We start from the raw sequence: 27,990 nt of genomic DNA, 5'->3' as shown, positions 1-27,990 counted from the left end.
CTGCTGGTGGCAACACAGGGAAAGTCAGGGGAACATCAAAGTCAGTAAGATTCATTCTTAAGCCAACATGAATATCTATACAAAATTTAATAGCGATCCATCCTATAGTTGATGAGATGTTTCAGTCTGGACCAAAGTGATGGACAGACAGACCAACAGACCAACATTGCCATCCATGGAGCCACTAAAAGCACTAAAAATAGTTTGATGCACAGCAGCCTTTCAGTAGCATCTATTCATCTCATTGTGCACATCATTCTTATTAGACAGTCTTGTGGTTTTACGGCTTTAACAGGAAACTACTTCTTGCAAAATTCAAGTCGTAAACGTTGTGCTATCTTGCTCTAGCACTTGTCAGTCATCTAGATGGTTTGTCTACTAGATTGTAAAAAAAGGCAATGTACAACAAAAAAAGTGATTTGAACAAGTACTGTGTCCTTTTTTATTTTAACGTAAAAAGATATGAGGACAGACTTTAATACAAAGAATTATTACACTACTGGAGAGATAATTTCACTTGTCAATCAGTGATCATTTTAAATCACTGTTATCACCCATTTTTGATGAATAGGCTGATCAGGCACAGCTCCTGGTGTAAGCTTAGCATTCCAGAGCTCATCCTGTTCAGCTAACCTGGCCACTGATAAGCAGCCGAGGACAAGCAAACCCATTCCAGGGGCTAATCTCCCAGGGAATCCAGGATTACGGGCAGTACTAATAGCGAATCCCTACACACACTAAGCTGAGCCAATGGCTTAGTAAAGGTTAGAAGGTTCTCCCCTCACCCTCCTCTGTCTTTTGGTGTGGCACTGCTGTCCAGGTACAGACCAACAGGCTGCTGATAGGCTCTGGACTACTATGACAAAGGCTGAAAAGGCTGTCAGGAGCTGGATGTGTTGTAAACAGTGAGGTAAGAAGTGATGCCAAGGCTTATTCAGACTCCAACATGCTATTTTGCTTGACTCTACAAGGATATGTTTGGATAGCACAGCTGAATGCAAGGAAAAGATTAATCAGAATTCATGACTGATAAATGGTGCGTATCCCGCTTTTTTTTCTTGCTCAGCAAATCAGAGTTGCAGACAGGCAAGAAATAACATTACATACAGGTTGTGTGTAGATGATGTTTAGTGCATGACAGTGATAGCCAACTTCCAGGTGCATACTGTCACTCATTGCTGCACACAGTAACACTCAAAGGTTTAACCAAATTCATAAGAGTTCCTAATCCAGACTACAGATGGCACTATTGCCCCAGTATGGTTGGCACTGGATACCAATATCTCATAATGATGTCCCATCAAACTGATTGACCACATTTATTTATTAAAGTTCATAGATGACTTTTGCAAGTACAGAAATGTTTACATGGGAACTTCAAGAAAAATGAATTACTCTGCTTCACCAAGTAACTCCTCAAAAAAGCTTCTTTTAGCCTCAGACCTTTTCCTGTAAAAATAACTCAAGTCAGTTTATGCTCAAACGTCCCCTGGCTTTCATTGGTTCCGCCAGATTGGTGAGGCAAATCAAATGCAGACACATTCATCCACTGACCAAGGCCAAAGAGTATTAAAAACTTGAGAAAATGGCTTTCCACACTCCCAGCTTTGAGCTGGTGACCTCTCTCAATTTAAAAGCTGTCCAAAAAGACCATAAACTCCACACTCAACTTTTCCATCAGTCAAAGAGTGAAATTATGAGACAATTGCCGTGACTTAATAAACAAAAGAAATGGAAGTAACAGCTGACCCTGCACGGCTGAGTGACAACTTAAGATGTTCATTTGGATCAATTCAGATTCAACAAATACAGAACCAAGTGAACTGAGTGTACTGCTTTAACGGCAGAGGAAACCAGGGCTGCCTCTCACAGCACTAAGATGTCTTTCTTCCCCGCCTGTCATGAATGTTCCCAGATTCATGAAAAGAATTTTTCTTTTCTTTCCAACTTGTGGCGTGTTAATTACTGGCAGCATTCTCAGAGGCTCTCTAAACTAAAATGACAGAGGTGTTCTTCAGTGTGCTGAAGTTGGTTCAGCTGCTGTCCGGGGTAATTCAAAGGCAGGATTTCCCAGCTGGAATCACTGGGAAAGAAGAGGCCCTTCTTTATGCTCCTGCTGTTACCACTGCTGCCTTCATAATGACAAATGTCCCTCATCCTTCCCCAGGATAATTATAACAAGTTAGAATTGATCAGTAAGTGTCACTGCTAGAGAACATGGAATCCAAAAAAACAACCAACTAACTCTGCTCCTACATACTTAGCTGCAAACACCAAAGAAGAAAATTTATTTTCAACTCTGCAATCAGTTCTACTTTTATTAAGACATTTGATAGATTTGACAAAAAAATTTTATTAGACAAAGATGTTCATCTACAGATAGTGAGGAAACAGCATAGGACCTTAGTGCAGACAGGTGGGATCTCCACAGTCTTTATAAATAGCATTAACTGTACAGTTTGTCATATTTCCTGGTCACATGGTTATAGCCTTAATGTGGTAATTAGTGAAATCAGTTCAACCTAAAAGACAGCATGGACTGGGGTTGGATATGATAGTCCAGTTTGTGGGAAGCTGGGTTAATACTACTGTATTTAGAACGTGTTGGGGTACTTGGAGTTTGCTGCTGTAGATTCCAGATGGGTGAGGAAATCTTTGCACTTGAGGGAAACAAATGTCTTCCATTGTCCATGTCAAGTTCAATCAATTACGGAACCAAACTTGAAGGGATTTAAAAAAAAAAAAAAAAAAAAAAAAAAATTCAGATTAAGATCCGGTTCTGGTCACATTGCAAGGCTATTTGAGCTGCCATGTTGCTCCAAGAGACTGTGTGTGTCATCGGGAGGGAATAAGGAAGGCGTGGACCAGGGTATCTAGGACATGGTGATCTGCATGGACTCCAGCATCTCCTCCACTGCCTTCACGGAGCATTTGTTCTCCTTGGTCCCACGACCGGCCAGCTGCATGTCAGAGAAGAAAGGTGAAAGGCAGGAAGACATAGAGTGGGATGGAGAATGAAAGAGAGAGAGAGGATGGGAGGGGAAAAGAGAACATCAGCTCATTACGTCTCTTCGCCAGCTAAAGTTATAGAGAGCCAAACGCACTTGAGCAAAGCCTCACAAAGGCCGTGATAATCTCATCCACCCCTACCACGATTCACAGACAGCAAAAACATCCCTGTCGCAAAATCTGCAAAGCTAGAAGCACAAATAATCAGAGACAACAGGTCATGCAAAGTAAAATAATGCCTCGAATTGGAGGGTTTTTCCTCAACTGCTCAATAAATGCCATTTTAATTCTGTGTGTGTGTGTGTGAGCTCCGAGACAGGATGCCCACATGATTAGTCCACTTCCATGGCCTCTAGTACAGGAGTACATAACACTCTAATTTCTGCACTGTGTCCACAGGGTTTCACAGGAAGTGCCGCAGATTATAATCCATAAACACATACAAGATCACTCATGCGTGCACATACTGTACATGCACACCCTTTTTCTACCCAATTAAACTGCCCAACAGACAGGGGCGTCCCCTCAAAAAATACCAATGAGAAAGACAACTTCCTTAACCTTGGGCAGGGGACGAGGGAAATAATAAAAGGTCAGTCCAATTAACCTCACTTCACCCACCTTTATGGGTTATCAAGCTTTCTGAAAGAATTTTAAACTATACTATGCAGTTTATGTCAAACTGGTGCGAGTTACAATATAAGATATGAACAGTGGTTCAATCACATGTGGTTGAGATATTTCAGTCTGGACCAAAGTGGCAGACTGACCAAATAACCAACTGAGCATCCAACATACATTTCCATCCCTATTTTCTTTATTAAAAATAAAGAAATTATTATTTTATTTAGATTATTATCATTTAAATGGCATTTATTTTGAAACATTGACTACGAAGATGTAAGATGAGGGAAAATAGCGAATATCTCATAATGTGATTTTTTTTTTTTAAAAAAACACAATATAAGAACAAAACTGTTCAAAAATTACAAATTAAAGCCCCCCGAAGTGATTAGAAAATTCCTAGCTATGGAGACTCCTAGTGGTGGTCTCAAAAAAGACACTGTGGCAGACAGCAATGAAGCCAATACACCCCATTCAATTTCAAAACCTCTTTAACTACAATCCCACAAATAATTGCTGTTTAGACTGACAGAGGCAGCATATCACAATCCAAGGCACAACTGCTGCTGTGTGGAAGTACTGCAGATATGTCAGCAACAACTACAGCACAGCCGGACAACAAAAAACAGGGAGGAGGCAGCAGCATTGCAGGGCCCTTTCAATTAAATCATGAAAACACCATTATCCTGAGTCAAACACAGGCAGGGGATACTGTTTCAACCACATAGCAATGCTGCCTCTGGACAAGAGAGCACACTCTGTATGTCCTCCAAGGTGAGAGATGAGCCCCCCGAGACAGTGTGCACACTTGATCAGACAGAAGCACAGGCACACGCATACAAATAAACGCGCGCGCACACGCACACGCACACACACACACACACACACACACACTCTGTAAACAATCATTTCAATGCTTGAAACACAGTTGGCAGAAGAAATTGAAGTCTTGTGCCCTCACTAAGACCATCTTGGCTTTCCTCCAAAACCACATACAGTCCACTACCACTATATCTATTTGTTGAATAACACACCAAAACATACAGTTATACTCAAAGCCTACAGTTATACTTAACATAAAACGCTGCTTTTAATGATGTGAGGCATTTATTACTTAAAAAACCTGTGGTCCTGCTCAGGCTTCAACAAACAGGAACTAACTGTAGCCTATACTCTGTTTCCATGGCCAAAGTTTTTTCCTTCCTCTTTTGCCAAACTCAAACTTAGGGCAGTTGACTAAGGTGTATGACTAGCGACGTAATTCCCAAGTGTGACTCATTCCTCTAGATTTAGGGTGTGTGTGTGGGGTAGCTATAATGATCAGTGCATTTCATTGCTGCCTTGCTGCCTAATGCGCCATTACCCCGGGCCCGGTAGTCAATTATCTCCTCAGCCTGAGGTGAGACCACCACATTAACTCCTGCCCTGTTCTCCAACAGTAGGAGCAGACCAGACAGCTCCACATCTATTTAGAGCATCTGATAATAGAGTCATGACGCAGCGGGAGCTCGTGGTCCGTGACAGAGGAGCTAATCAGAGAATCTGTTTAGAGAGTTAGGGCAGGAGGGCAGGCCATGTAGGTCTGCTTTCAAGCCCTTTGCACCTTCAATCCACACATCTCCAGGTTTTTTTTTTTTTTTTTTTTACATGTCAACTGACCCCACCAAAGTAATTACAATCTTTTTTCAAAAACGGGCCCCAGTCAGTCATGACCTCTCGCTGACGTCTGCTCCCACTTGCACTCACCTGCCCACCTTTTTCTCACACTGAGGTATGACAATCACCAGGTACCGGGGCCTAATAAAAGTGGACGACTGACACGAGCAGCGCTTTAAAGGGGCCATCAATCAGCCAGCACAAGCCCACAGCAGCCTGCAGCTGTCTGACAGAGGCCCACACCGCCGCTCCCTTTTAAAGATCTCTGAAGTCATTTAACTGGAGGTGAGGAGGGAAAAAATAAAGGAGGCAACCTTACACCTTGTCATTTAACTTGTCTCACACAGCAACAAAAAAAAAAACATCTACAAGCACAAGTGTGTGGTGCCAGGCTTGCATACACATACTGTACATACACACGCTCACAGCTGAGTTCAAGTCCCAGCGCAAGCCCGACTATTACCAGGCAACTTAAACAAATACAAGAGGTTGTGGACCAGGGCAGAAGCAGAGGGGCGGGAGGCAGCTCACCTCATGTTCCCTGGAGGACAAAGGTGTGACTGACTGAGGTGTCTCATCATCACCAGGGAGACAAAACCGTGTACAGTCACACTTTTTAACACTTAAGCTTTGTCCACTGGCCTTTAAGAGTAGCTCAAGTATTTCAGTCTGTCATTAGAACAACTCACTCAAAACTATTTTCCTCTGGGCTGCAAGAGCAAGGTCTACCTATCATATCACAGACACAGATATGATGGAACTTCAGTCTTGTTAATCTATTCAAGGAAAGGAAAAAATAAAAATGTTTCACGAAATATGATTGGTGCATAAGTGTTGAAATCAGAAATCAATAAGTTGTGTAAGTTGACAACTGAACTCTATGTTGTCTCAATGTCTATATAAAAAAGTATATATTGAACTGTTTAAGACACATGTAAGGCAGTGTTTGGGTACCAAATTGCTATCTATTTGATTCATTACAGACAGCATCACCAAACACAGATGTGTGTTCTGCGTCTGTGGCTTAAACCTCTCCCACACCTCCTTGGCCATAAAGAAAATATTTAAGCAAGGAAAACATGTGCTACACTACTGGTTACGCTACTGTCTAATCGCTGTAAGAAGTTTCAGATGGAGTCACATGTTATTGGTCTGTTTCAAAGCTTGTTTGATGTACAAAAATACTGTACATTCTATGAATTCATAACCAGTTTGAAATCTACAAATCTACAAACAGTCAGTCACAACACACTTGGAACAGAAAAGAGGACTCATTTGGAGATTTTTAAGAAGATTTTGGCAGGAACTGAAGGGTCTTTGTTGTCTGAACCTTTTTAACTTGCCCCTACTACTCAAATTCCTCCACCCTGTCAAAGCCTGATGCCTCCGACCCTTCGCTCAGCTTATTGAGATATTTGGACAATTCCAAGTTCCTTCCAAATATGATTAGCTTTTCTTCCAAACTTTGACCCTCTTCCTGTTTTGGGCCCTGATTTATGATTAAAAGTTAGCACTTTGAGATATACATCTTGTCCCCTGCTAGGATCAAAGACTGTCTAAGACAGTGAGGTAAGGTCAGCAAGCATCTTGATCAAAGTGACAAGCATGTGGACTTGACATCAATGGAGACATTAGATTGACTAGTTTTCTTGACAACCACCTCTACATTTTTCTTTTTATGAAGAAGATATCTCTGCATATTAAGAGTTAGCCTACAAAAAGCACACTAACCACTTCAGTCGTGACACTACACTTCACTTTGACTCACAAACTTAAAAGAACAAGTAGAAGCTCAGAGCTATTCCATGATGCATCTACAAAATACGTAAAGGAAAACAGCCATTCGCCGTGTCACTCGCATGCAAACTTTTTTCCAACAGAAGTCTCAAACTTGTCTGAGCGCTCAATATGTGAAATGTGTCCCTAAGGCAAGGGGATCCGAGTGTGGTGAGACGAGGTCTTTAGAGGCTCAGCGGGGAGCCTCTCTCTCAACAGGACCCACACATGCTGAGCAAGGAACCGCTTATTACATCTTTAACTGTCGATGCCCAAATAAGCAACACATATGGCCCCGTATGGCAAATAAGATTTCTTTAAAAATGCTTTTATACTTACATTGCCATGACAACGGCATAAACCAGTTAGTGATACCATCTGAGCGATTCCTCACTTTTTCCCCTCTTTGATTTGCATGCATGTGCAGATACTAATATATGGGAAGGCATGCATGCACACAAACTTCCACCCTTTATCTCTTGTTTGCCCACTTCCTTACTATTTGTATGGTCAAAGGTGGAGCCCAAATGACACACTTCCTCAAATGGACACACTTCTGTTCTCTGACCACAGTAATCAGATTAAATTTCAGGGACACATATCTGGCAAAATATTTGCGTTTATTGATTCTATATTGAATGTTGAACTTTTTTAAAAATGCTGCAACACTAAAATTTAATATTAGGCTTTAGATTTTTCTGGGGACCTCGTAGATTCAGTTCAAAGGAACTTGAGGTTCACTGAATCCCACTTTGAGAACCATTTAAATAGTCGACTCTCCTCTTCTATTGTCTAGCATGATTGTTGTCCTGGGAGATTCAGCTTGTGGCTCTGGGAGAAGCTCATCTGTGAAGTCAGGGTGTGGGATAAAGTCTTAGCAGACATTGTGGCCTTAAGTCAACACATTAACAGTAAATGTACCCAGACATACTGAGAGACACCAGGGTTGTTATTACAACACTGCAAGTCAAATGCATCCTTCGGGACTGCTGTGCATTCAGGGGTCATTTGGTGGTGATGAATACTTTTCACATACTATGCAAATGAAGGGGATTTCTGGATGTCTGGATATTGTGTGCAAATACCCCATGAAAGCTAAAAAAAACAACAGAAGAATCATAAGATAATGCGATTGGTGGGTTTAAGCCACTGGTTGAATAAAGGAATATGTGGGAACAAGTAAAAAGATGTTTTTCAATAGAAGACAGACACAGAAAATGTGGCGGCAAAAGTAATGAGAGTAATGAGGACGGTTGCATGAATAAAATATATAGTACAAGTACATATTCTTACAGTTACCCACCTTATAGGCTCTATTTATTTGAGTGGCAGCCCAAGCAGCATACTTCATATTGTCCTTCTTCACCTTGGCACTAACCTTTGGGCTGGCAGCAATGTGGCTTGCAGACTAGAGGAAAAACAGAGAACGGGAGGAAGAAGCAAAGAAGAGAAGAGGGGAAGGGGTGTTCTTATATCAAAACTTGGTGAAACAGCAATAAAAGTGTAATTGAGATGAATGTGCAACCACTCTTACCATCTACCACTCCACTAGTCATTGTGGCAGAATGAAGAGAAAAAACAGACCTTGGCCTGATGACACAGGAGAAATCATTTATGGGGAGGAAAAAGTGAGTGTTTTAATGCCTCATACGTAAATTGTCACTTAACGGGGCCTAATTTCTCCAACACCATCGATTCCCGGCGATGAAAGGACCTTGTATGTCTTCGAAAAAACCCGCCGTGCAGTGAGAGGAGCGTCGTGTGAATCACGGTCTGTGCCTGTCCTGACAGCTCCCCTCCGAACCACAAATCCCATGTCTTTCCCATGTTCCTGCCATCATCTCCACACAGCAAACCCCAGAGGGCTTACCCCTGCCTGCACTTCAAAGCGCTCCCTACCAGCGTGCTGAAACTTTAACTACACACCAATCAACCTGGCCCTCTTTTTTCTAAGAAACGGTTTGGCTTCTGTATTTTTTAGTAAGCATTTTCTTTATTTCTTTTTTTTTTTTTTTAAACTCAAGAGAAACCTCAGTTTGGATGATGTCAACTCAGACAGGCTATCCCCGAATAACAGTGTGCACCATTATGGAGGGGAATCCCCACAAAAGTGTTGTGAGTAACTAACCCACAACCCAACTGTGGTCAGTGCTACCAGGTCTTCTGAGGAACTGTCTAAGCTGGTGAAAGATGGTGAAAGTTTCCTGCCCTTTCACTGAACTTATTGCACCTGTCAAGATCTGGCCCAACGAGACTAGCTGACAATCTGCAAAACACAACCTCAGACCGATCTGTGACTGATAAAGAATATACTCCCAACTGAAGTACCCATTAAAGACCCAAGTGTCGCTGGATGACTTGACTTGTCAGGAAACCGTACAGAGCCTGCTGTCTCCAGACGAACTTGAAAGTTAACAGAAGCGAACGTCTCAGTGTGACCCTGCCGTGCTCCTCCTGTACTCGCTGCCTACACCTCTGAGCGGTTTCAGAGGGTATGAGCTCTCCGCTGCTATGAGGTGTTTGGACTACCTGAGGAATCCCAGTGCTGCATACAGGAAAACACTGGGGCTCTCTGTGTAAGACCTGCTTCCCCTCTCCACCTTTTATTCCATGCGCTGCTTCGTTTGTGTTCTTATGTCAGGTCTCACTTACAAATGATGCATTGGCGCTAGCAGACAACATCCTGTTTAAACAAATACATAGATGAAAGGGTTGTTCGGCCAGGACTACAATCAAACTGGCACCTGGTTGGATAATTTGCCAGTGACAAAATGCTAGCAGCGGTTCTACTGCTCTCTCTCTTGCGCTTTTCTCTTTTTCGCTCTGCGACTACTTTATTTATTTAAGTCATAAACATAAAAAAAGGTCTCACCAAAGGGGTATTATTACTAAAATAAAGCGCTCCAGAGGGGCAGACTTTCCGATGCTGGAGTTCACCGTCTGAGTCAGCAGTGAACTGACCTGTCTGAGAGCCCCTTCTTTGCTCCCCCCAAAAACACACACACACACACACACACACACACGCTAGTCTTCCTTGACACACACAGTGGCCAGCCTCAACCTTGACAAACCACAGGGTTACAAAAAAGGTTCTTCTGTTTTTTTTCTTTCTCTCTCTCTCTCTCTTTCCCACTCTCTTCATGCAAAGCAGTACTCACCATGTACAGACCAAACAATGCCCTCATGTTTCGGTTGTTCAGCCTCAGCGCCTGGGCAAAATACTTTCTGGACAGCTCCAGGTTTTCCAGCCCCCCCTGAGTGTACTTCACCTGTGTGAGGAGGCATTAAACACGGCCAATAAGCTGTGCTAAAGGGCAGCTCAAGCAATGACAGCATGACATCTGAATAAGCAATACATGACAACCCTGTGTAAACATTTCTCCTTTCGTGAGGCTATATTCCCAATGACGTTAAGTGTGTGTCAGTGTCTCTCAGTGTTAGAGAGAGGCACCATTCACATAGAGCTAACATTTATTCCACTTTGCCCCCCTGCTTGATGACGGACATCCAGGCGGGTACCTACCTCAGCGTACTGCTCACAGTACAAGTGATTGTGAGGATTGGTCATCATCAGCTCCTCCAGACAAAACGCAGCTTTTCCATAGCTGTGGAAATCACAAGGAAAACAGTGAGCCGATTGATACAGCTGTGGATGTGTCATCCTTTAGCTTCATGAACTGTGAAGTACAACATCTATGCCCAATAAATTTACAGGTATAAATTTGAATTGAAAACTACAGCAGGCATGGTTTGGTTTACATGCAATGGACTTACAGCCTATGTTGCACAGATCCACCACATGACATGAAGTTTATTTACAGGCTTACAGTAAAGGTTACTCAGTCCAGACAGTTGGCAAAGGTAAAAGCCTATCTAATGTGGTGATTCTCCCTCCTTTGGGGACACTGAGAATCAATCTTGTCCGTTTGTGTGTTTTTTCAGCCTTTAATGTGTAGTTAACTACCTTCCTGAGGTCAGCACTACAGTATGAGCTGGCACACTGTGCCTATACTCAGATGAGATCACTTCTCAGCAGCAGACTGCTGAGCTGTTGACCTCACACTAATCTGCTGCCACTCCACTTCTAATACACAGTTTCCCCTTCACGAGACCAGGCCAAGACGAGCTAAGATACAGTATATCATTGAACACAAAGCCATAAAACGTCTGTACACCTAACAAAATAGAAGCCAACACAGAAAGACCGACGCACAAGCAGACCTACAAAATCAGCACGTCTGAACAAATTGAACATTAAGGTTGTTTTTTTGTAGCCAAGCTTTCACCCCTTTAGCAATGTTGTTTATTATGCTGCTTTGCCAGATTATATGCATTTCTGAACGTACCTTATCAGTTAAAAGAAAAAAGTAAACAGACCCCTGCTTGCGTCAATAGGCCTTTACACTGGGAAAGATAGGGAGTAATTTCACTGCTTACAAGAAAGGGGGAAATGCTCAGATGCAGAGTTTTTTGTGGGAACCAAATGGTCCAAATGTTTCCCGCCACAACATGAAGAACCTATCAGTCTATTTAAAGTCCGCCATGGTAACTAGCTGAAAGATTAACAGCACAGGAGGGAAAGGAAGGTGGGGACAGAGAAAGAAAGAAATAAACAGGGGGAAGGGGTTGTGTAGAGAGGGAGATCAGAGGGCTTGGAAGGTTGGGGGCTGCTTACAATTACCACTTCCTCTCCATAAAGACTTTCAGATGTGCTCGTGCAGTGGCCGTGGCCTGCAACAGAACCCGTTCCATCAGCCATCAACCAGAATCTTGTACCAGGGCCAGACCATTACCTCTTCTACTCTTCCTCTAAGCCATCTCACCAAGCTACTCTCCATGGCTCTTCCTAAGCTCATTCAATACCACAGCGCCTGATCAAGGTTGTAGCCACCATTATGTGTGAGACTGTAAGAATCGTATTTGTTTCTTTTGGAGGTTAGTAAAACCATCAGCAGTGGCTTTCCCCCGTTTCAATACCACATTCTGACTGCATATATGGATTCAGACTGTGAAAAGTATTTTTGAAAAAATTATTACTATTTATCCAGTGATTTTGGATGACCAGTCCAATTTTATTGAACAGTCTCATAAGCTGGGTCAGATTGAAGCCAACAGTAGATTCTGTGAGTGGCTCCGTGCAATACTTACAGACGCACAAAACAATCTCCAGTCTAAACACCGCTGGTATAAGGATTGTTTTAACAGTGTCAACTCAGAGGCTATTAATTGCGTTTTTAATGTGTTAACACTGATGCTTGCTGCAACCCCAACAATGGTAGCGCAGAGAGCTTTGTTTATTTTTAGCTCCCACGTTGCGCAGTGAGGGAGGAGAGTTTATTTCTCCTCCTTGTTTCTCCATCAGCCTCTGTTTTCTCTGGCTGGGGTGGGGGGGGGGAGAAAAGTGCCACCACCTTCTCCTGGGAATTTCACAGCAAGTGCTCTCTCTCTCTGCCTCTTGCTCTATCCGTCTGGAAAAGAGTGGCGATAATGCCGGACTATCCGGAAGAGGAGGAGGAGGGGAAACAGGGAGTTTGTAACCCAAAATAAAGAAAACAAAGAAAAGACATTGACACGCCTGTAGATAAGGGGCTGTGGGAGTGAATGGTGTGATATTAGAAGTGTTGGGATAAGCTGGGAGATAATCCGCTCACCCCTGGATTTCCTCTGGCTACTACAGCAATAAAGCCTCCCAGACAAAAGCATGAAATATCCAATAAGTAGCCTTCTCACTATGCTACACATTCCTGCTGCCGCTGCCCTCGTACCGGAGCAACCAAGCAGCCATAGAGTCAGTGTGCTCTCACACACATACAAACCATAGTTCAACTACAGACACTGCTTCACTAACTTCTGAGCCCAAGACAATTAAGGAGGGATAAAAGGTGACACAAACAATATTATTTTTTTCTTACAATGCTCTTGTCTGTCTGGCAATTCTCCTTGGCAACTGAGATATCAGTGGGAGGCCGGAGAGTCTTTCTGCTCTCATATGTAGGAGAGGGGGCTTAAGACTGAAATCCTATTAAACTACTCTTATGTGACAAACATGGACAGGGCTCCATTCAGACCCCTGGCTGAGTTAGGCATCTCACCGCCTTCCATTGTGGCCATCTAACGGCCTTCTGGAGATCAAGCCATCAGTCTGATGTGAAGCCCTGTTAAACTGACAGTTGTTCCCTGAACATATGGACGCCTAACTAGAAACAGATTACTAATGTCTCTGGCAACTTTTATATGAAAAAAAAAAAATCTACCATCAGGGGAACAGTTCACTCTAAAATAACTGTAAAACAACAGTTGAGATCTTATTTTTTTAAAGTTGCTGTTTTAAAGTTAACACTACTTAATATTATTAGGTAAACCTTGTAATCGAAGAGAACTAATTTTAGGATGCAAGCTTCAAATTCTATTGGTGTTGGTGGAAAGGTCTTGTTTCAGTTGTATATTGGCTTAAATGGGTTGTAATTGCAAAAGTGGGTTAAAGCAAAACCACAAAGAATGTGTGCTATTGGTTGAAAACTATATTGAATAGGAAAACAGACAGAAAAGTAGATAATGGAGTTCATTTGGCCTTCCTGTCACATCTCACAGTAATCCTGAATACAGAATCATACTTGCCAAACTTTGTTTATGGTGATAAATAACCTTTCTAGAGGCTAAATTAAAATTTGTCACACTTGTGTTCAAAGCCATCAGGATTTTAAAATCATCCTTGGGGTTTAGCCGAACAGATTATTGTTATTATTAAGATTAAGGTTATTAAGATATGTTTTGGTCTGATCATACTGTTGCTTAAATTATAAAAGTTTATTTACTCGTGTTCGTTGATGTAGAGCTCTGACAACTCATGCCATGCTTCTTGGTCCCCAACAAACCTGGAAACACACAAATGACAATAAGTTCTCTTTTTCAAGCATAAAAAATGTAATATTACTTATTAGAAAAACAATAATGACAGTCTTCCAGTTTTCAAGTTAGTATTAAGAGTTTGCTGGCACTGTAACCAAACCACAAGTTGTGCCAGCTCAACTGAAAGCAAACTTTTTTAATTAAAATAAAAGCCGAGGGGGGGAGGGCGGGGGTGCCTGACCCTCTCCCCTTCTTGTAGAAACACTCACTGCTCCAAATACTCATTGAGCTCCCGGATGGCTTCAGCACTCTTCCCCTGGGCCTTCAGGATGGAGATCTTGCGCTTCCTTGCTGCCTGAAGAGTAGAGAGTAAACAGGATTAGGAACTCAGCTCAAAGTGTTTGTCTAAAGGGGGTGAGAGCATGAGTGAGTACGAGTTGTGAGTTTAAGTGTCTACATTAGTATCTTTTCAGTGCACCACAGGATTGGTGATGAGATTGAATAATTTCTTTGAGATGAATCAGCACTTTAGCGCATTACAAGAACAGCCATGTACATAAAAGGGAAAAAAAGCACAAAAATAAAGTTATTTGCTTCATCACTGGTGCATTTATATTAATATAAGCCTACCAAGACATTATTAGAGATAGTTAGTGGCAATGTCCAACAGGAGATGGACACACACATTATGAGTCAATGTTTGGGAGTTGGAATAAGCTCAGTGGCTAAGATAAAGTGGTGAGTCATCCCCTAACCAAGTGGGGAAAATGGCACACTCCCCCAAACCCCAACGCCTGTCTTCCTGCCGACACGGCACGCATTTAAAGCTGCACCAGCCCAACTTACATCAGCTGAAAATTGCTTTCCGCTTCGTTTTGATGTTGAAGTGACCTTAAGGTGGATTAGATTCTCATCAATCTGAATTAGAAAGTATTACCCCTGCTTCTCGGACTTTTCCAAATGCTTTACTGCCCCAACCCTCCTCCTCCTCTTGGTAGTAAGTGAAAACCTTAACGGGAGGCTGCCGCTCCATTAGAAGTGCACTGCCCTGCCACAGCCTATTTTATTTATGGACTGGCACTTGATTGAGTGGGGCTTCCTCTCCTGCACTCATAACCAAAGCCATTGAGGGCTGTGTATGAGTCATGTCTAGGGGGCTGTAAATTTGGGACTCCTCTGACACTGCCGTCACAAGAAATCCACTTATCCATCAAGCTGGGACAGGGACCTGTGGAGGCACTGTAGCCTGAACTGATCGTTGAACAGACAAGCAATATTTTAGCTAGAAACCGACTGATATATTGGTCAACCAATATTGGCCTATCACAGATAGGGATCCGCGTATATGTTGTCCGATATGTTCCGATAATTTAAAAAAAAATTTAGTTATGTTGGCAGCATTTTGTGTGTGTTTGATCCTTTTTCTTAATTCAAGTTTAATATATACGTACATATGTTCTTTTAGTTCTATGTCTTTTTTTATTTATAGTAATTTATAATTATTAAATTCCCAGTGAAGTTTACTGTTAAACTTAAAAAGTTCATTGTTTAACTGTAAAATATCGTGCCTCCATTACATAGCTTTGTCACAAGTATTTGATAACCACATTTGAGGGATCACTGCAAAAAAATGTGTGTTTATGTGTATATTCTGTATATATAAGATTATTGGCCGATATATCGATATTGGACTTTTTTACTCCCTAATATTGGTATCAGCATCAACTCCAAAAATCCAATATCAGTTGGGTCATAATTTTAGCCTCTCAGAGGAGAAAGCATAAAGACAACTGGATAACATGTTCATGATAAAAAGAAAGATTGTAACATGTTTAGTATCAGGATGGTCTAAAAGCAATTTGAGATAAAACTATTCAAATGCATTATGAAGTTGTATCAAGCTACAGGGAGCAGTAAAAGGTCTAGTCATTATTTCCTTTTTTTGCCTTCTGAATATAAAACAAAGATCACACCATTTTACATCCAGTGCATTTCACCAGAACTTAATGCTATGAGATCCTGGAATTTATACTCACTTCAGACTAAATTACAAGCATGTGGGATCTTTCATCATCCAATACCAAAAAAAAAAAAGGAAGCAGAAAAAAATTAAACAAACACTACAGTGATGTTGAATTTGGATTTTTGCACTTGTGCGCTCCCGCCGCCATCACCACACCCTCCTCTCACACAGTTTTTTTCCCAGATAAAGAACCACTCGGGGCTCAAAGGAACATATGGAAGTTGGTAGCCCATAGAGTCACACAGCACTTTATTAAACGAGAAGCAATTCCAAACCACTCCTCTCTCTTCTCCTTTCTCTAACTAATGATCCAGAAAAACCTGGCAGTGTTGTCGTGATTCTTTTTTAATTAGCGCTCTGAGGAGACCATAAGAGTGAGGACTGGATTATTTACATCACCCCTGACTCTTTGCTATAACCTACTGCAACCTGCCTTTACAATAACAACCATCACAACAAGGGTGGCACAACTAGCACAATGTACATACTTGAAATTGGATGGAGGTAAAAAGGAAGAGAAAGCAAAAGGCGAGTCTATACAATATTAATGTTCCTGTTAAAGGTTTGTTTACATCGTACACAGCAGCAATGGAGGTGTATATTTTTAATTATGTGTTAATTATCTGTTAAGTTGAACTCTTCCATTATTTTTGTGAATAGATTTCATATTATTGTGGTCAAAAAAAATTTGAATTAGGGCTTCAAATTTCAGATCACTTGACCCACACAAATATAATCTTGTCTTACAATGAATCTCTAATTGCATATGATTGTGGGTCAACCTCAGGAGTCGCCTATATGACCTCAGTGGCTTATTTGAGAAATACTAGCTTTTTATATTGAACAATTGGGGTAAAATGAGAAGAATATTAACGCAATCATTGAGTCCACTTAATGTTAAATAAATAATAAATTGGCACATGCTTGTATGCAAATGTTGTGGTCATTGCAAAATCTAAAATACTCACATGAAGAAATAAAAAGGTGGAAAAAAAATGCATTTACGCACGCAGACAAGAATTTCGCCAGATCATTGCTGTAGGTATTGGAACATAGCAAGCAATGGAAGGGCTAAGAGTTAGAAACATTTTTGGACACCGCCATGGCAAAAAAACCTTGAGCAATTTTTGTTGATTCAACAATTTTGGTTAATGGGTACCACATCTATTCCACAGCCTGTAATTACAACAGCTCAGTTTCCAATCTCTGCTTCGCATGCTGGGATGCCTCGCAAGTCTTCCTTGTGGTCGCCAATTTTCCGCCATTTCTCAGGCCCATCCCCTGCCTGATTCTTAAGAGCATGTTGGAGAACATGAAGGGAGGAGATAGCCCTCGCACTAAGACAGGTGACCTAAATGATGGCATCGTATCATTGCTGCACACTCCACCACTACACCCAAATCATGCAGGACAGGGATTGTGGGAAAAAGGTTTAAGGTTAACATCCAAGGAACAGAGGACCTATTTGTCTGTTTTGTTCCATTCCCGGCCCCAGGTTTGACTGACAGTCTACGCTCGCTAGGGTGGCAGTATCCAGCATTCAGAGACCAGGAAACCGACCATTCCCTTTCCGAGGATGTCCCTGGAATCCCCAGAGGATCTCTGCCATGTCGGGGAGGCGCCCTGGGATTCACTGAAATTACAACTCCCATTGTCAAAACAGCGGATAAATGTGAAGCAATTTGTTGCAGATTATGCCAATTACTTAAACATAAATTTGCTGGAGAAAACCCACTTTGTATATAAAAATGACAGTGTTACAAGAAAATAACGTGATTTGTGGCTTTAACTTCAATCTTGTCTTGGACAGTATAACTGGGACTAAATCTTTTTAGAATATTCGCTCCAACCATACATAATGTTGGTTCCTTGTCAGACATGGCATGGAACTGGCCTACGGCATAATTTAGAAAAGCAGACTATCACACAAATATTTTTGCTAGTCATGGCTGTTTTAGTGTCGCCAGAGATGCGTACACCATAAGATTGAGAAATTATAATGATGTTGGTTGGCAATCTGCTAGTTGGTTGTTCTGTGGCATTCGGTTTAAGCACTGTAGCATCAGCATCATTGAAATTTACATACTGGATCAGAGACAATAAAAAGAAAATTCTCGTTATTCTCCAGCCTTCTTAGCCTACAGGTTGAGTGCAAAATGCTTTCACAATTCATGCACATTTTTTTTGTGATTTACATTCATCCCTTGCCTTGCAAAGAAGTATATCCTGTGAACCAGGCACTCTTTTAATCTTAAATAACTTGGGGAACCTGCCTATGAAAACAATCCTATGCCTTGCTTTAAAGGCTGACTTGCCAATATGACTTCCAAACTTCCAACAGTAACAAAAGCATAAAATAAACAGAGATGGTCTTGACAAAGAGGAGGTGGGAATGAGGCAAGGCATGGTGGGAGGCAGCAGCTGTGGCTATCCACAGGGCAAGATAAAGATGAGGAGGCTGTTCCTCCATGCCACAGTGAGTGCAAGCAGGGTGGAGTGCATCAGAGTGAAGTAAGGTTTAGTTACGTTTTTTTCAAAAAGGCCTCTGTTTGTCGGTAGTAAATAGCAGACGATGTTAAGAATCACATGGCATCCAAAGCGTAAATGTCTATGCTGTTTCTGTAGCACACTGCCAGCTGAGAGAAAATGTTTAATACATCTAAAGCAATCCATATGTCAGCATGGCACAGGAAAGTTGTTGAACATCTTTGGGGAAAGGGGGGAGGAGTGTAGCCAAAATAAATAAGGTCATGGTTTCTTTTGAAAACCCTTTAAAAGATTTATTTTCTTGCATAGCCACACGTCCTTATGGAAACAATTAACAGCAGGTACATTATGTTTTGCCTTTTGAGTTGGTGGTGTGGGATTGGCAGAACACTGGCCAGACATACATGTCATTTCACACAGATGAATAGTAAATTGAGAAGAGAAGATAGCCAGGAGAGAGCTTCAGAAAAGTAAGAGTTATTTAAGGCTCGTTAGCGTTACCAACGTAGCTCACAGTAGACTTTGCACCTGAAGCCAACAGATCGCAATGGAGAAGGTGGGGCAGTAGCTCAGCCCTGTTCACTCAGGGTGGGGGTCTGAGAGGTCCAGTAAATCACCATCTTCAAAGGCCAGACCTTTATTTATGCTTTACTTCCACCAAACATGTCTGCCACTAACTAAGACCATGAATCACCCCCCACCCACCAAGCCCCCTCCCTTAAACACTTTTCAGTTGTGTGGGTGATAGGCTGATCAGCACTGTGGTTGAGGTCAGAGAGGCCAAGGGGAGTTTAACTTAGCAAACTCACACCGCTAACACCAAAGTGCCTCTGCAGATTTAAAGCCATCCAAAAAGCTGAGACCACAAGCGGAGGGATTTTTCCCTTACTTTCCCTACTTCTCTTCCTTACCGTATTGGTGGGGTCGTCTTGGAGAATGGCATCGTAGTGCTTGTTGGCGTCGTCGTACCTTCGGAGAGAAAGAGAAAAGAATATAAGTTTGTTTTTTAACCAATCCCAGTCCCCAGTCGGGTAAAATTAGGTGGTGGGGAAATCAAACACAGTTCAAGGTAATCAAGTTTCTGTAAACAGTGTTGCAGGTTTCTATGATTATAGTGAGACTGTACAGAAATCAGTGGTGATCTAAAGGAAGAAATAAACACTCATTTAATTTTAGGTTGCTGGTCACACGGCCGACATTGTGAGCGGCTTATATCACTTTGCAGTGAGTCATGAAATCAATACAAACAAAACACACTGTTTTGAAGATTGTATTTTCATTTGATTGTATCCAGTTTGATTCACCTTTAAACAAAATTTAATTGCTGCTTTTACATCTGTCCAGATCCGCAGCTAAGTTGTTGGTTCAGTTGACTGTGACTCGGCCAACATGTAATACCACAATACACACATATGAACCCGATAAGCAACAATATCCAACACAGAGCACCTCAAACTGTTGGCCTGAGCCCACATGATTCTGTTTAAAGGGGAAATTTATGAGCTGTAAATATCAAATCATACGGTAAAGAAATCTGGGAATAGGAGGCATGTGCACTTCACTTGTCATGTCAAATCAGGCGCTGAAGGATGATTTTAAAAACTTTTTTTGTATTAGGGGCAATCTGCAACGCTGACGTTTTAGCAGCCAAAGGCGGGGTCCAGTGATCAGAACGTGTCCCGCCCACAGACTACAACAGACAGAAGTAACTCTGGTTCCCATTAGCACTGAGCAGCCCCACTTCCAGCGCTGCTGCTTCCCTCACATTCACTTTATTACTCAGCCACACTTTGGGAGATTTCAGATGGCACCAGGCAACCACTCACGAGCCACTTTGATTTGCTTTATTTATTTAGGAACCAAGTGTGTGTGTGTATGTGTGCATGGAGGGGAAGGGCCTTGCTGTTTGAAGCTGTGTCATTCAAGTGTAGCACTGTCTGCTGCCAATTAGATCCCAGGGTGCCGTTTATTTAATCTGACAGTGCCGAAGCAATCACTCTCAATTATCACATAAACTCTGACATAACCGATAAACCAGCAATGGTGATCCGGGTGGGGAATGTGAGCGAGGTAGTAAACAGATTGAATTACCCTTACTTCAGCTCAGTACAGACTAAAATACCCCCTGTTTATCTTTGTTGCTCACACTCTCCATTCTTGCTTTTTTAATAAACTGCAGATTCAGAAATAAAACACATCACTGAGGGAAAGGGGAGAAACAAAGTTGAGATTGTGGTGACATGTCAATATTTATAGGGCCAAGACATACTCACTGTACAGAGACCAAAACAGGACAGGAAAGAAAGCATGAGAATAGGGACGGGAAAAGGAGAAAAAAAACAGACAGACAAGAAGTACAAGAAGTGGGGAAACAACAGAGAAACAGAAACCAGAAAAGACCCAGGGACCCCCAGAATAACAGTGGGATCTGACCACTTCCTTCCCGGGAATCCCTAACTCAGGCTAAAGGGCCACAGGACTACCCTGTGCTGAACCTTTCCTCTCTCCATTCCCCTCTTCTCCAAAGGAATGCTGGGTGATCCAACATAAACACACCCTGCCCCACACACATACTGTACATACACACGCCCAGACCGTTGTACCACTTAAGATCTGCTAACAGTTTCTCGCCCCCAAGCCTCCCAAAGTACCATACATAACACTGAGGCTTTGCTTTTTTTGCCTCCTCTTTTGAGCTTTTGGTGCTTAGTGCTTACCTTTCCAAAGCTTCCAGCCTCATGCCCGATAATCGCTTCACTCTGTGGCTATCTGGAAACTGCTTCCTCAGTTCCTGTAGACAGGTCTGCAAGGATGTGGGCAGAGGAGAGAGACCAATTATAGTTGGCTGTAACTAAACTTTATTTTATCCTCTTGCTCTCACACACGTACTTCAACAGATACAAACCACCTGTCTTGAAAATGTCAGATTCAATGTTTCAGCTAAACAAACTCAATACACAGATACAGAAACAGGCCAACCGTCTTAGATGTGAAAATCTGCTGGTTACTGTGTTTGGGCAACCACACTTACTACCATAAAAAGGAGAATGAGGATGCTCTCTGCCATTTTTTTTCTTTCCCTATCTACAAAGAACTAAAGATTTGTTTTATCATTCTGGAGTGAAAGAGGTGAGGAATGGTTATAATCACATTCAGCATTATCCTGAATGAAATGGAAAAGTCTGACCCGAATTGTTTGCACTATCCATCGGCTGAAGTCTCGTCCTTCTGCTGCTTTTTTTAAAGTTTGGCAGAAGGACTGAGAGGATAGCCAACAGACAACTAATTCTAATGACTGAGGTCTGCCTTCTCTGTACTCAATGAGTCATTCTTTTTGCCAAGGGAGTCGTGACATCCATACTGATTGGAGATGAACCATTTCAATTACCAAGATCTCTGGTCTTTTTTTTTTTTTTTCATACCGTGTAGATTTGACTATTTTAAGAGCTATGAATATTTCAAAACATGAACTCAAAAACATCAAATTAAGCGTTAGGATGGCAAATAAATCCTAAGGGAAAAAACAGTTGAACTCCATAAAGGATGGCCAAGTTCAGCTAACACTTGAAGCATGCTTCCCCACTCATTTGCTACACCCTCTAATTCCAACTCTCAGCAAATTGTTTTTCCAAAGTACAGACAGAGTAATACCATTTGGCCAAATAAAAATCAGATTTTCACATTTGGCAGAGGGGGTGCTGCAAAGTAGGAATGGCTGTGAGAGAGTGAACGATGGCTTTTGAAGCTCTTGGGTGTGTGTGAGGAAGCGCGGTAAAAACTTACCAGAGCCAAGTCATCCCGACTGCAGTCCAGCGCTGCGATCATCACCTGCTCATAAATAATCCATACTGGGCAAAAGAGAAACAGACAAAGGAGACTGTGTTGACGCCCTTTCCATTCCAGTGTCTAGTGCATGAAAAATTGATATATTGAATTGTACACTTGACGTACCAACTTAAACCCTGTCCCCAACAGCTGCACATCATGTTTTTTTCTTCTCACACAAACAAGCTTCCATGATGTGAATCAACAGCTTGAGAGTCTATTCAAAGAACTTTCCCATTACATTAACATGTAATGCTACTAAAGCCCGAACGATATATTCGCCAGCCGATGTTAACGGCCGATATTGGCCTAACACAGATATATCAGTATCGGCATATATGTTGTCCGATATGTGCTGATAATTTTTTTGAATTTTTTATAGTTATGTAGGCAGCATTTTATGTAGATTTGATCCATTTTCTTAATTCAAGTTTAATATATACGTACATATGTTTTTTGTTTACTGTTTCAGTGCACTGATGTCATTTTATACAATAAAGTTTATTGTTAAACTGTAAAAAATATCATGCCTCCATTACATATCTTTGTCACATTGCAAAAAAAGATTATCAGCCGATATATCAATATCAGAAATTTTTACTCCCTAATATCGCTAACGGCATCGGCCCCAGTCCAAAAAATCTGGTATCGGTCGAGCCCTAAATGCTACATTTATTATTTTCTGTATGGAAAACATACAAGATACTTGGACAGCACTGCAATAATAATAAGCACAGATGCAAAAACATTTCAAGTAAATGCCCTTGTGTAAGGCTTTACAACCATGTTATTTATCTCCCCGCAGTGAGTCAGTAGTAAATTACTAATTCAATTTCACTAATAATGTTACATTAAAGGAAATTAAGTGTAACATCATTTAGGAAAATAAGTTGTTACATTTATTATAATCACCTCTCAATTTCAAACTGAAGTTGACCTATCTGAAAATGACCCTCCGCCCCCACCCATAATTAATTTTCCTCATTATTAGATGTCTTGCTCACAGTCTGTGCTACTATAGATGAAACATGGAAAAGCTGATCTTTGAAGGTAATGGAGGAAAACAGGATGGACTCACAAGTTGGGGGTTAAATTAGAGCAACACTACTTTTTTGAGAAAAAAAAAGATTGCCAACATTGTTAAAATACTTCAAACACAAAACCAAAGCAGCAGAACCAACATTTCTGTAAATGCCATGCTGAAGTATTTTTCATCCCTCATTCTTAGCTGTGTGACTGTGTTAACAGTTACTGTGGTTCACATGCCTGAGCGAGTTTGGAAAGCTCCACGTGGCTGATTAAGAACATAATGTGTCTGCTTTCACAAAAAATAAAAATATGCATATATCAATTTCAACATTAGCACAATAAAAATGTTATTTCATCAGTGGGTGATGTTAAGGGATAAGTGATATGTTTACATATTGTTGCTGACTATCAGGAAGCTTTTCACCACATAGAAAATTAGTGTTTACATTTCACCTAATTATTTTTGGAAGACAAAGAAAATGTTCACCCCAGAGTCCTCCAGAAGACTCCTCATATCTCTTTCTAAAAGTAAACACTTGCACATATCTGCAGCTTGTTTTTAATATTAGGAATTAAATTGGCTATATGAAGAAAATGTCTTATTACCACTACTGTGACACTGATATGTACATGTTGTTTTAGAGTGGTTGTAGTTGGTCTGATCAAAAACTGAACCAATATGTGACATCTGTATTTTGCTTTCTTTCTACTCCACAATGCTCAGTGACATTACGGTGGAAAACTGTCAAATGTTTTGACTATTTATTTTTTTCAAATTCATAAAACCAATCTCAAGCAAGTCTGAACATTTCAGTTATATTTTTATACCTGTGAAGTAAGTCATGTTGAACGCCATCACTGAGGTTGTTTACACTTGGTTTTAAAATGCGTTTTGGTGACCTGAACACAAGTGAACTACTGAGACTGTTCACACCTGTGTGTTAACGTCCTTGTCACAGATGCATCAGGACACATTAGCATTTACACTACAAAGGATATGTGGTCAAATGCATCCCAGACGACCTCAGCAAGTGGTTTGAGTGATCGGGTCAAAATACTTCTTGGTGGTCATTTACACTTGTATTTAGCACTGTCCACCAGTGATCTGATTGCCCAAGATGCATTTTAAAACCAAGTGTAAACAGGGTCTCTAACAAGCACCACCATTCGTTCAACATGTTTTGCTTGGTGGTTAGCTATAAAAAAAATTACATGTTTATAGAGATTTTTTTTCATTCAATCAACTGTAACATTATAACATGCTGACTTAAAAACTTGGCTACAGAAGCCAATTAATTAATACAACATGTTAGACATCCAGCTTTGACAAGAAAACTGGACGTGTTCAGCCAAATGAACACCCCTGTTAATTGACAAAGAATAACAAAGTCGAGCTCCACCCAAAAACTGACAGGCCAAAACAAACAAATGCCTGGAGTTTTTCTTGACTTTTATGATTCCAACTCTTGTTTTGATAATTGCCATCTCATTTCACAGCCAATTTAAGAGCTGGTTTCAATAAAACCATGGCATGTTAAGTGTTTATCCGCTTCTTTTAAGGACTGTATGAATCATAATGACTAGGGAAAAGGGAGAGCTTTATTGGGTAATGCTGTTATAAAGGAAACCATGACCTTTGATATGTTTATGGTAGATAGAACTAACTGCTGCCTCAAAAATAAAATTTTGAAGAAATCAACACCATACTGTACTCAGTGCATTATTACTATTATTACTAGGCAACAGACTATGCCTCCTATTGCACCTTTCACACCATTACAGTGTGTATTACAGTCTTGTTAACTTTGCCCCTGCTCATAGTGTGTCTATAATATAGTCATCTTTCAAAGTTATATTCTGCTTTTACTACGGCTGTCCCATAAATGTCAATGATTTGAATCATCAGTCAAGAAGCCCCTGAGTTGACTCACATTTTATCAGTCAAATCACTGCCTTTATTTTAGCTGCGTCATTGTAGAAAGAGTGACGCAGGGTGACAGCTTGACAGGCTGTAAAATTTTACAGACTCTTGTCTCAAAATTACCTAAATACATAACTGTGATAGAACAGAGGGACACTGGAAACAGAGGACAGGACTCTTGACACTCTTAGCTGCAGTGCTGAATGTTGGGAAAGTGGGTCTGGTTCAAACTACTTTTGAACCGAATCTCCAACACAACCTCCTCTACCATGCAGTGTGACTGACTCTTCAGCTAACAGTGCTGTCAGCAGCCATGCAGGAAAGATGCTCCGTGGTATGTTAGGATTTTGCAACTGAAACAATACCAGGGTGCATACTTTTTGTTTCTCTGACTATTTGGAAATCTGATGTTTTCACATAACAGATGCTGAACAACAGCATTAAAATGTGAGTCCTACAAGTAAAACATGAGACTCATGTAGGTTGTTAAGTATTCTATCTTCCCCCCTCCAATTTCCTAATTATCTGTTTTATATAAACACTTCTGTATTTCAGGACTTTGCTTTTCAACCTTGACTGTGTCTATCTGTAAATAGTGTCAAGCTGCCCATTGAGTAATCTCCCAAAAGTTAATGTGTTTTTCCCATTGGAGGGTAGATCTACATTTTGTTTGTCATGAAGGCTGCAATTCTCTCTACTTCAGAGATTAAAGTAACCAATTCTAATGTTACAACATTAAATGAGGACAACTGCATAAAGGAGCATTTTATATGTGTTGTCTTATCTCATTTTTAATGAGCCATTTGAAAACAACAATACACTTACTGTCATCACCCAGTTTAGATGCATGTTCACAGATGAGCTCTTCACCAACATCCACAATTTGTTCACTATTTCTGCAGTTATCTTCTCTCCATTTACGCAGCTTGTCTCTCATCTCTGTGAACAGAGTAGTTAAACCATCAGAGCTGTAATCTGAGTAAGGTATCAGCGTCAACAACACTTTTCAACACACTTTAGCATGCCAGGACCTTTAACTATAGGGCTGTGTAAAACAGGGAGGGGAGTGTGAAAAGCAGGGTTGTAATAAAGTTATAATGTTACTGTAATGTGCAGTAAAACTGCTCATTCATTTTCCGACATTTGGATTTCGCTGGATGACGGGAAGATGACTAATTCTTCAATTGAATCAACATTTAGATTGTCGGAGAAACGAATAAAACTTCAGACTACTACGGTTATGTATTTGCACTCTAGTGCACAAGCAGCAATAACGTTACTATTGCTTGCAATGCATTACTCATCATTATTGTGTAATATGTCTTTTGCAGGGCCAGACACCTATTGCTACGTAGCTACAGCTAACGTTAGCCAAACGTTTGGCGGTCTCTCAAAACAGATAGACGTCGCATTCCGTTTTACATCAACCGATAACTTCACATCATCATCAGCAACGTTACAAATGACGGCTGTTAAACGGGTATTAGTGACTGTATGGATTATACAGTTAGGTTAAGCTAACCTTGCTAACTAGCATTAGCTACCCACTTTACCCGCTGACTTCTTAGCTTGTATTTCCACTTTGGGAGAGCGACGACTGACCCCCATCCTCTTACATAAAGAGAGCCCCGAATGCCTTAAAAATATAAAAATATATTTCAATGACACTTGAAGGGTATGTATTTTATCTTTTGTCTTACCTTCCCAACCCACATCGTACATTTCTGATACTGACGCCATCTTTTCTTTTTTGACAACATACGCCGTGCCCTACGTCATCGACTTGCCAGCGGCAGGCGTGGCCTGACATAATAATAATAATAAATTATTATTATTATTATTATTATTATTATTATTATTATTATTATTATTATTATTATTATTATTATTATTATTATATCGGTGGCAATAATAATAATTATAATAATAGTACGATTATTATAATTATAAGTAATAATAGTAATAACGATAATAACAATCATAACCATAATCATAATAATCATAATCATAATAATACTTGCTGTAGTAGTAGTAATAATAGTAATAATGGACATGGTGTCTCTTGCTTAAATATTTTTATCAGCCAGCATTATTTAATGTTTTGTCCATGCCTTACATGCAGTTTGAGTGGAGACTGGTCGTATGGACTTTCCAGCCTGAGTTGCAGATGCTCTGGCTGAGACAAGGGCCAAATGTGATTCCACTTGTACCATAAATCTACTCTTACATACCCTTACACGCTTCACCAATATGCAACATGGTGGTTAGTAGTCGACATTTATAATCCAGATGATGTCCTTCTCATGCTCAATTTCCATTTTTATATAATTCGCCTCCTAAGTATTGGGTAGGACAGACGGCTGAGCCTAGAATCTATCAGTTTCCTCTGAAAATATGAAATGTGCTTTCCAAGCACATCTAACATTTTATCCTGATTTCCCTCAGGAGCCTCTGTGGATCTCATCCCTTGCTGTGTATGCTTACACACTTCTCTCTTACCACATTACATAGTTGTTGATGTGGACTCCAGCACAAACTTGCTTACAGAGACATTTCAGAGATCTGATGTCATATCCAGTGCTGCTCACTGCATATTGCTACTGTTATGCATACTTTGTCGATGTTCTACTGAGAAAGGGCAACAAGGAGATGTTTTTTTTCTGAGGGACACTGATATTGTAAAACAGCCAGGCATCATCAGTAATGGGCAAGTGCAAGTGCACAAGAGAATGATAAAATATCATTATCTCTGTCAGGGACACAAATAATAACACTGTGTACAGTTTAAGTT

General features: G+C 40.8%; 1 protein-coding gene across 1 annotated transcript; it reads right to left on the bottom strand.

Moving 5' to 3' along the window:
• Positions 1 to 1,306: 1,306 nt before the first annotated feature.
• On the bottom strand, positions 1,307 to 26,987 carry emc2 (ER membrane protein complex subunit 2). The gene is made up of 11 exons (XM_067602298.1): positions 26,900 to 26,987; positions 26,025 to 26,138; positions 22,208 to 22,272; positions 21,142 to 21,227; positions 19,336 to 19,393; positions 14,184 to 14,269; positions 13,881 to 13,940; positions 10,589 to 10,670; positions 10,224 to 10,334; positions 8,369 to 8,473; positions 1,307 to 2,960 (listed from the first exon to the last, which is right to left on the bottom strand). The coding sequence occupies exons 1-11, from the start codon at positions 26,937 to 26,939 to the stop codon at positions 2,874 to 2,876; spliced, it is 894 nt and encodes a 297-aa protein (XP_067458399.1). The 5' UTR covers positions 26,940 to 26,987; the 3' UTR covers positions 1,307 to 2,873.
• Between the last annotated feature and the right edge of the window lie 1,003 nt (positions 26,988 to 27,990).

The sequence above is a fragment of the Thunnus thynnus genome, chromosome 10 (genome assembly GCF_963924715.1).
Source record: "Thunnus thynnus chromosome 10, fThuThy2.1, whole genome shotgun sequence".
Lineage (NCBI taxonomy): Eukaryota > Metazoa > Chordata > Actinopteri > Scombriformes > Scombridae > Thunnus > Thunnus thynnus.
Note: the sequence above shows the minus strand (reverse complement) of the source record. Positions and strands in the feature narration are given on the sequence as shown.